The sequence below is a fragment of the Halichoeres trimaculatus genome, unplaced genomic scaffold (assembly GCF_033239565.1).
Source record: "Halichoeres trimaculatus isolate MK-OKI-2021-1 unplaced genomic scaffold, fHalTri1.1 fHalTri1_scaffold_15, whole genome shotgun sequence".
In the NCBI taxonomy this organism is placed as follows: domain Eukaryota; kingdom Metazoa; phylum Chordata; class Actinopteri; order Labriformes; family Labridae; genus Halichoeres; species Halichoeres trimaculatus.
This window is the reverse complement of record NW_027437193.1, coordinates 29545824-29555884: the sequence shown is the minus strand read 5'-3', so window position 1 is coordinate 29555884 and position 10061 is coordinate 29545824. Positions and strand designations below refer to the sequence as shown.

Here is a 10061-nt window from a genome sequence, read left to right as displayed (position 1 = left end):
GTTCGGAGGTTTGGAGACTTGAGGGTGTGGGCATGGAGGACAGAGGAGGCAGGGGGGGTAAAAGAAAAGAGGAAAAATGGGAAGCCTCCCACGCTGAAGGCAAGGCTGGACTGCATTGCGGGTCATTCTCCAGCTGTCCCTGATTGTTGATGTCACGAGGGACTGAAGAGTTGTGCCTGGTTTGCAGTGGGTGAGGGGAGGGATGGAGCGTGGGGACAAACACAGGAGTTGGTCACATGATAAAATGTGGGATAGTGATTGATCAGCACAACTGTTGGCTGCAGATACCTAGGTTGAACCAAGTTGTTGAATTAATATCAAAACGTATCTTAACATGGTTAAATAAAGCTCTTTACAGTATATTTTATCTTTATATCATACTTGTGTGCCATGATAATGTCTTTTGGACATTTGACTCAGACATTTGTTTGAGGAAATATGACGGGACTGTTAAATAAATGATCAAAATTAATTATGGTATCAAGCATTCCAGCTCACTCAATTTCATTGTTGTTTAATATTTTTTATGGAAATAGTGAAAGTTTTCCTTGATCTGAACAGATTAAAGTGATCGAACACTTGTTAACACTAACATTTTAACTCATCAGCACTACTCAAAGCATCATCTGTGAGTACTCACAATAAGGACAATGAAATGTCAAGAATTACAGTGACGTCACCACAATCTCAAGCTGTTTACACTGGCTTCATCAGCTCTGCTCCGCCAACAGAGATGTCAGATGGGTTGCTCAAACTCAGCTTAAGCATAAACCATGAACAATAAAGGTATATTTTTTCCTGCTCTACAGCTTTTAAGAAACTAAAAAGAAAATAAAACAAGATTCTTAAGCATGTTCAGTCAAAACAAAATTATTAAATGTCAATTTCTAAATTCTTAAGATTTCTCTTTACACAATTAGTTGCAAGGCAAATTCAAATACAATATAAACAAATAAATAAATGAACAGATGAATAAGTAACAAAAAAAGAGACTAAATCTGATTCTGATTCCAGTGGGTCAGAAACATTTAGATTCCTCTAAGTATTTTAGTGTTGTTGGTTATCAGATTTTTAACTGATCCAAAAATAGTCCTAAGTTATCTAAATGGCTTATTTATGTAACTTATTCAGAGAAAGACAATATGAACTGACTGACAATTCTGCAAAAAGTGCATGTTCACAGCAAAACCTGAGCTGAAAGATCTGCTGTTACCTCATTTAGTTAACCTTATTTTGGTGGGGAGAATCCCCATTTCGATCAAGTTTTTGTTGCTCTCCTTCAAGTAGATTGACTAAAAAATAAATAAATTAAAAAAAAAAAAAAAAAAAAAACCACCAGCAGTAATATTAAACTGTTTCAAAATTTATTTTTAGTCCTGTCACATTTGACATTAAAAAGTTTTAGAAAAGGGAATGCACCCACCTTTAATGTTTATATTCAGATAGGAGTTAACACTGATCAAGGATGATATCTTCCATCGGTAACTGGGATTTTAAACCTTTTTTTTTGTATTTTAAATTCATTTCATTTTTACTAGGGCTGAATAGTTTTGGAAAAGGAGTATGCAAACTTTTTTGGGGAGATGTTTTTCTGCACTATTCACTAAACACAAGCAATAAACCGATTTATAGTATGACCAACACTACAAAGGACACTGTCAACATACAAACAAGTCTTTCCTCTTGGCCAGGCCTACATGTTATGATGAAATAAGATGAATTGATGCATGAATTATTAAAAATAACTTATCTTTATTAAACTACTATAATCACAGCAGAATATTGTCTAATTGATTTAACTTTAAGACTTATAATCGTGTAATAATATTATCATTACTTACTTAAATAAAATCAGAGAAAGGAACAGAGCACTACAGAACAACAGGCCTGATATGAAAAATAATGTGAAAAATAAATATGAATCCTCTCTTCTATGAATCTCACACAAAATAAAGTGAAGAAATGTGAATAAGACCAACATTCTAGCTCAACGATTACAATATGTCAACATGTGGGGTGCACTTTTTCATAAAATGAAAAAGGAACACTGTGTGAACATATATTAAATGTATAAAAATCTCACTGATCTCCCATCAGTAACAAAACACAAACTAAAGTGCAGAAATATAAATAAAAACAAATGTTTGGCTCAGTCACTGAAATATGTAAACATGCGGGTTTCACTTTTAAATGCACTTTAAAACTTTTTTTTTAGACTGCAGCCTTTGTGATTTTAAAATTGCATTGTATTACATTGCGGTGTCTGTTTAAATTTGATCAATTGTTCAGCCCTAATTTTTCTTGTATTCATTTTTTTCTTTTTGAACAGTCAAGCTTAAGTGTCTGGCCCAATTAAAAAATTAAGAAAGAAAGAAAGAAAGAAAGAAAGAAAGAAAGAAAGAAAGAAAGAAAGAAAGAAAGAAGGGGAAAAAAGCCTGTAAACTTAAAACCCTTTTTTCATGCTAACAGCACAATTTTTTATTTTTTTATTTTTTTTATTTTTTTTTGCATTCTTTATAATCATACAAATTTTGAATTTTTCCACCCAAGACAGCAAAAAAAAAAAAAATGTTGGAGAAAAAAAAGTGTTTTGATGGGAATATGGGTAATTATGCAATTTTTATAGTTAAACATTGCCAATAGATGGCTAAATTTGTAGATTATTTAAGAACGTGGAAAAAGTTCATCAATATTTCCAGAGAAAATGTTCGTTTCTAGTGGAATGAAAAATCAATTTAGTCTCCTCAGACATAAACAGTTTCTCACATGACCAGGTGATGGCAGTGCACTGCGTATTTAGATTGTGCTATTTCGAAAAGTCATAGAAGAAGAAGGGCAGACTGCGGAAACCAATCAGCTTCTATAAAGACCGGAAACAGAAGAAGTTTGAATATTGGGCGGCGTTGAATCTTGAGCAAAGTTCGGTAAGTGACAATTTGTCGTTAAATAGAGGATATAAGCGAAAACCGAGTTCTTATAGCTACTTTGTTGTAAGTTAATTTCATTGCCTGTTTTTTTATTAAGAGGAGAATACGCTTTATTGCTTTCATAGCACTGTCAGCCGAGGTCAGTTTCTTGCTAAAGCGCTTACCTTTCCTGTTTTATCTACCTATGTGAATTTACAGACGGGAAAAGGAGCCAAAATGGAGCCCAGTATGTCCAGAATCCTTATTGGATTCTCTGTCAAAATCAGTCGAAGTGACGGTGAGCTTGTCTATGAGTTTTTATTTCTTCAGCCTCCTAATTCTTAATATGTTGTGTCGCTTTTGGACGTTGACTTTGATAAGCGTGTTGTGCCTCTGTAAACAAGGTCGGGTGCATTTAGCAACAGTAAAGTCCGTTGATGTCGTGAAGTCCACTGTTATGGTGGAGTGGACAGAGAGGAAGGCCTGCAGGGGGAAGGAGGTCAGTGAGTATATGCACTGAATGTCCGATGCACTCTTTATTAGTCATTTGACATCTATGTTACAGTTTTTGATTTTTCCTCTTGGCTGATTTTTTGTGATTAAGGTGGAATTTAGCGAGCTGTGTACTCTCAATCCGGACCTTTTAGACCTGGTTAATGCTGTCAGTAACACACCTGCTGACCCACCTCCTCCTGCTCTTGAAAAGGTCAGTGTTTCTTTTTTTGCACCTGCTTGTCAGTTCTAACCTGTCTCTGCCAAAACATCAAAAACTGGATCCTTTTTCCCAACAAAGGAGGAACTTCCAGGGTGCCACATAAATGGTTAAGTAGTTGGCAATCTAAATAAATAATTCCTCCTTTCTCTCTGTTTTTCCTCTTCTCTGAAGTACGAGGGTCGTCTGCGTTCTTCCAGGATTCCTGCCCCTCCCTCCTGTACGTAAATATATTCTTATTATCATGTTATATTATGTTTATTTAGAATGCAATGCCATATATAGTTTGTCTAGTAACAGTTTATTTCCACCCAAAAGCCCCTGCTCCAGCTGTCAAGGAGGCTGAAGAGTCAGGTTGGGAAGGCATGCATGTTCCTCTTTAAACAGAGAGAGACTCTTATATTATCTTATCACTGTTTGGTAATGGGATCAGGGTGTGATTTACACTTAGATCCACATTCCCTGCAGATTTCCCCACTAATGATGCATTTAATAAAAGCCTAATCAAGTATCCAAATCACTCGCTGCTCTTCAACTTAATTCCTGTGTTAACCTCTGCTGGTTCGTGCTTTGTTACACTGGCCCCTTAATCGACTTTGTCTCATCTTGGAATGGCTGACTTCTTGGTGTGATCACTCTTGATTTTGGGAAATGGAATGTTTTTAAATTATCTTTACACTTTACTAGATTTTGGGTGAGCACCTTACCCCTGAAAATCAATGATCACATTTCTTAAGTAATGACACTGACGCTCATGCTACAGCTTTTTGACCTTTCTTTGTTGCTTTTTTTTTTTTTTTTTTTACAGTTGCCACTCGGTCTCAGGTCAGGCAGACCTGTATGTTCCAACCCCCAGCCCCTGTCCGAGCATCAGTCGCACCCACTGAGCCTTCTCATCGAAGCCGCGACACAGTCCAGAATGATCTTCCTGCTTCATCTGTCCTCACAAAGTCTGGTGGGTGATTTTCTCCATCTCTCAAAACAAAGTGGGAACGTTCAAACAGTTTTTATGTTTACATGTCCTGCTTGTACAGCTTACTTTCCAGCTTTGTTTAAAGTCATTGACCAATATGTGGTATCACAAGACAGGGTATTGGGAGCTTCTGCATTTAGCGTAATCTTTGTAAAGTCAGAGCAGACTTTGTCTTTCTGTGGAGTCACTTTGAAATATACATGTTCATAAACCAAGAGCTTTCTCGTGTCTTTTCCAGGAATTCCCAATCGGCAGCTCAGGAGGAATGAGAGCCAACAAGTACAGTCTCCTCACCGCCAGTCAGTGAAGGAGAATAATGAACCTGAGAGGATTCCTTCTCCACCTGTTGTCAAAAGTCAGTGACAGATTTACAGAGGCATGAACTTGTCATTAAAATACTCTTTCTGAATACCTCATAGGTGGACATACTACATTTTCCTCCTCAAGTAAAAGTAGAATCTTTTAATCAACAGCATTTGCTTAAACTTCCAGTTTTTTAACCTCATTAAAAGCTGGATCCTGGTTAGCAGGATGCCACGTATTGGTAAAAATTGATTATTTTTAGTAGTCTACGGCACTGTGGTGGGGAAATTGTGTTGGTTTTGTAAAAGCAATTTTCTGCTCAAATTATTGACAGAATGGTAAATTTCTGAATGTTTTTGTGATATAATGAAAGTCAGTCATGTTAGATTTCATCCTGTTTCCTGAATTGGTTATCAAAGTGATGCTCATCAATATATTTAGTTACATCACACCCCTACAAAAAAAAATGAAGTGCACCTGACTGTGATTGATTAATGGAGTATGAATGTGAGGTTATTGGGTTGAACTAAACGTATTTTCCTTCTCCAGGGGTTATGAGTCAAAGGAAATCCGTGGCTCCCCATGAGCTGAACAAAGGCAACAAAAGGCTGTCGTGTGCCATCAAACCTCCTGAGATGCAGACTAAAAAGGGAAAGGTGCGATTCTTTTGTTAATCTATCTTAGTCACCCGCCTGTGTCATCCTGAAAAGTGTGTCTGGGTTGGATGAATAAAATGAGAAGCTCATTTTAAAGCCATATTTGATCTGACTCCATTTCCCTGCAGTTTGGCGAAATGTCTCGACCAAAGCAGAAGTTTTACGAGATGATCCAGGACTTCAGAGAGACCTTGGAAATAACCCCCCTATCAACGAATGACCGTGTAAGTTTGGAGTGAAAGACCCTGCGCCTGTTATGCACTCCACACTCATAGCCCAACCTCACAGCACATTCTTTGATCTCACAGATTGAACCTCAGAGGATCTGTGTGTGTGTCCGCAAGCGCCCCCTCAACAAGCAAGGTACTTTGAGAGTGATGTCTGACTTCCTGTACTAACAGAAGTGAAAAAATAACACTCTGCAAAGATATTTCTTTTGTATTAATGTGAAATTTCTCATGTTTTCCAGAGATTATGAAGAAGGAAATCGACGTGGTGTCTGTGCCTGGAAGAGGCGCTTTGCTCGTTCATGAGCCAAAACAGAAGGTGGACCTCACCAAGTACTTGGACAATCAAGTCTTTCACTTCGACTACTCCTTTGACGAAACCTCAACCAACGACCTGGTCTACAAGTAATTCAGATTTTTCTTTCAGTTTGAAGCAAAGAGGATAAACTGTAGGTTTTACATGTGATAAATAAGATGGGGATGTTGAAGAGTGCTCTTGGGTCATTTTTATTTCAGAGCTGTTCTTCCTCTACCTTGTATCGTAGTTACAATTCAGAAAAAAGTGTGGATTTGCTCCTCTTTTTCCTTTTGCATTTGTCTGTGTTTTTCTGGCTATAGAGGAACCAAATTCCTAAATTCCTGATGTACTATTCCCTATCCGTAGGTTCACTGCCAAACCTTTGGTTCAGTCCATTTTTGAAGGAGGCATGGCAACTTGTTTTGCATATGGTCAGACTGGAAGTGGGAAGACCCATGTAAGTCCCTGCTGGCTCTGTCATGGATGAATTTTCATGAACTTGTAGGTTTAATCTGCAGAACTGAGGTAAATTCTGCTCTCGCTCTTGTTTACGGGGACATTTTTCTCCTCCTAGACAATGGGCGGTGATTTCTCTGGGAGGCAGCAGAATAGCGCCAAGGGAATCTACGCTTTAGCAGGTAGAACCAGAAATGCCCTCAGTGACTCTCAAATTTATTCTCTGATTCCCTTTTTTGTAGGACTTTAACATCACTCTCATTTAATTTCCCTTGTTTTGATTTTGAACACAAAGAAAAATCACAGCTTGCTCAATCCCCCCCTTGAATAAGATCTCTGAATCTTTTTTTTTTCCTCCCAGCCCAGGATATTTTTGCTAATCTCAACTACCGGAGGTATTCACACCTGGATCTCTGTGTCTATGTCAGCTTCTTTGAGATTTACAATGGAAAAGTAAGAGAAACCTCACTTCTGTTCACACATTAGACTGAAATATCAGAGTAATTAAATCATCCTTATATACATTTTTTGAACTAGGTGTACGACCTGCTGAACAAAAAGGCAAAGCTCCGGGTGTTGGAGGATGACAGACAGCAGGTTCAGGTGGTTGGGCTGGAGGAGGTTTGTGTGTCCACAGCAGAGGAGGTGATCAGGATGATCCAGATGGGCAGCTCTTGCAGGTACGTATGTGAAAAGAACAAAGAGCAGTGTAAATCTGAACAAACTTCTTTCCTTTAAGGGCAAAAAAAGATATTTGTGATTTTCTACCCTTAAAATATAAACATCAGCATGGCTTCTTTCCTTTCCCGCTGTCCTCCAGAACATCAGGCCAGACCTCTGCCAACGCCAATTCTTCCCGCTCTCATGCCATCCTCCAGATTGTCCTACGATGCAACAACCGAGCCCGCACGCTCCATGGTAAATTCTCATTGGTGGACTTGGCTGGCAATGAGCGTGGCACAGATGTGAGCAGCAATGACAGAAGCACTTTGGTGGAGACTGCAGAGATTAACCGCAGCCTGCTGGCTCTAAAGGTAGAACAACGGCTGCTGTGGCAGTATGCAAAGACCAGTTAAATGGTTGGCTTTAGCTGCACAGCTAGAAAAATCTGTTTTCTCTCCACACCTAATACGCCTTTATGTCCACTGCTGTGTCCTGTAGGAGTGCATTCGCTCGCTGGGAATGAACAGCGAGCATATTCCTTTCAGGATGAGCACTTTGACCAAAGTCCTCAGGGATTCCTTCATTGGAGAAAATTCAAGGACCTGCATGGTGAGTTCAGACTCTGAACAGTCACCTCAGTGGATTACACAGATTTACACCAAACAAGTTCAGACTTTGATGTTATTGTTATGTAGCATTATCTTGTTATCAAGAATAAGGCTTCATATTTGTATAACTAGAGCATCAAACTAAATTATTCTCTGTTTGACAAAAAAGTAGGGGTGGGGAAAAAAATCAATATACTGTCGTATCAGAATTTTATTTCTTTTTTTGTTTGTTTGTTTCAAATTTAAGTCCATTTATAAGATGGGTTACAAAAAAGTCGAGATGTCAGCTTCTGAATAAATCTTAAAAACTGACGCACATGTGATGTACATTTTTGGGGAAAATATGGCTACTGACATTGTCTGACATCATTCAACTTTTTCCACTTAGTTTAGTGTTAAAAAAAAAATAAAAATGGCAAAAAAAAATCTATTATTGCATATCCTCCCACCCCTAATAAACAGCACCTTAAGATTTAAATTTTTCAAGAGTGGAGCTCCTTAAGTCTTGCTCAAAATTGATACTCATGTTTTTTTTTCTTTTTCTTTTTTTCTTTTTTAATTAAGTGTTAGCTGATGTATTATACCGTACATGCGTTAGTCTTTCTCTCATTCCACAGATTGCCATGGTTTCTCCAGGCATGGCTTCATGTGAATACACAATGAACACACTGCGTTACGCTGACAGGTACATCTATGCTGTAGAAGTTTTTCTTAACTCCAGACTTCTTCTTTTTCTGTGCTTTTGTAAAGGAAATATTGACAACAATTAAAATAATGTTTGAATTTTTGTGCAGAGTGAAGGAACTGAATGGAAACTCCAAAGCCACTGCAGCATCTAATGTGCAAGAGCCAATGGACAGCTCCACAGAGGTCAGACCAAACAAGATCATCATGATAATTTATGCATTTATTTTTTATGCATTTTTGGCTTTAATCTTTCAACTCACTTGTGCTTCTTGCAGGAATCTGCTGTGGATACCAGCGTTTATGATGCCATATCTCAGGTGGCTGAGCTGGAGGAGAAGGTTTATGTAGAGCTGCAGGTAGTTTCTGAAAACTGTACTCAAAGTACAAACGATTTTTCAAAGGATTTACAAATCTATGCACTGACATCACTTTTGTTTCTCAGAGGTCAGCTGACCTGGTCAAGGAAATGGAGCAAACCTCGTTCAACATCGAGACGAGAGTTCATGACCTGGTGGATTATTCCCAGAAGTTGTTTGGTTGGTACAAACTTAAGTTTCATTTTAGTTCTTTGCCCATTTGCTTAGCATCATGCACACCACTGAATGATGACTGGCCTTCTGAATCTGCTTTCATTTTTCTCATGGCTTGAAAAAAACATGAAAGTCCAAATTCAGGTGTTGGTTGACAGAAACCATTTTTGTTATTTGACTAATTGGAGCTTATGTAAAACGCTTGGGAGGACAACATGTGTTAGAATAATTAACCAGTTTTCTAAATTTTGGTGCTTTTTCTGAATCATTTGGTTTTATCTACACTTCACACAGACCTGACGATGGCTCTGCAGTCCTCTGTGGAAAAAGAGAGAATGGCAAGGACAAACCACTGAGACAAACTCCACAACCTCAACAAACTGACCCAGAGAAACACTTCTGCTTGTTGACTGCTTCATTTCAAAACAGTTCCCATTTGATTTTATTGTAATTTGGGGTATTGAAATAAATGTATTCAGACACTAACTTTTAAAATTTAGTCTTCTGAGGATTTTTTTTTTTACTTTAGCTGTCCTTAGCAGGAAGTGAAGATTTAAAATTAATCGTGTTCCTGGACCAAATTTACAGGATAGAAAGTACTTATAAAGCTTTATTTGCACATGATTAGTTTCACCTGGGGATGACTGTGTTTTTAGTACTGTATGAATCAATCATATCCATAAGTTACAGAGTAAAATTTCAGGGCAGATCACCAGACATATTTTGAGACACAGGTCCTTTGATAGTACTAATCCAGTGTGAATTGGCATGTCTGTAATTCAGAATCATTCATAATCTAATTTATTGACTCAAATGTAACAATGAAGAATATGCATGTCACTGGTTTATTGTATCTAAAACTGAAAAGCTACAGTTTGAATATGGTACTAAAACTGCCCATAGTCAAACTGAGTAAACACCCAGGTTGTGAACATCAGAATTTGAAAGTATTAGTTATTGAGGAGTTATTGAGTGATTTGTTTTTGCTCTTCTTCAGCACTACATAAATATAAATGATATCAAAAATAATAGTGTGATTTTT

The 10061-nt window shown here is 37.7% G+C and overlaps 1 protein-coding gene across 2 annotated transcripts; it reads left to right on the top strand.

Moving 5' to 3' along the window:
• The first annotated feature begins 2851 nt into the window (after positions 1–2851).
• Positions 2852–10020, top strand: kif2c (kinesin family member 2C). 2 transcript variants are annotated; one of them, XM_074687755.1, is made up of 23 exons: positions 2852–2924; positions 3126–3204; positions 3311–3405; positions 3511–3612; positions 3793–3838; positions 3937–3981; positions 4427–4573; positions 4830–4946; positions 5444–5550; positions 5679–5774; positions 5859–5913; positions 6020–6182; positions 6442–6532; positions 6650–6713; positions 6893–6984; positions 7069–7211; positions 7352–7565; positions 7693–7803; positions 8420–8487; positions 8597–8672; positions 8765–8845; positions 8932–9025; positions 9314–10020. In XM_074687755.1, the coding sequence occupies exons 2-23, from the start codon at positions 3144–3146 to the stop codon at positions 9373–9375; spliced, it is 2130 nt and encodes a 709-aa protein (XP_074543856.1). In that variant the 5' UTR covers positions 2852–2924; positions 3126–3143; the 3' UTR covers positions 9376–10020. The 2 variants fall into 2 exon arrangements, with proteins under 2 accessions (XP_074543856.1, XP_074543857.1); XM_074687756.1 differs by having other exon boundaries at positions 3937–3972; positions 9314–10017.
• The last annotated feature ends 41 nt before the right edge of the window (positions 10021–10061 follow it).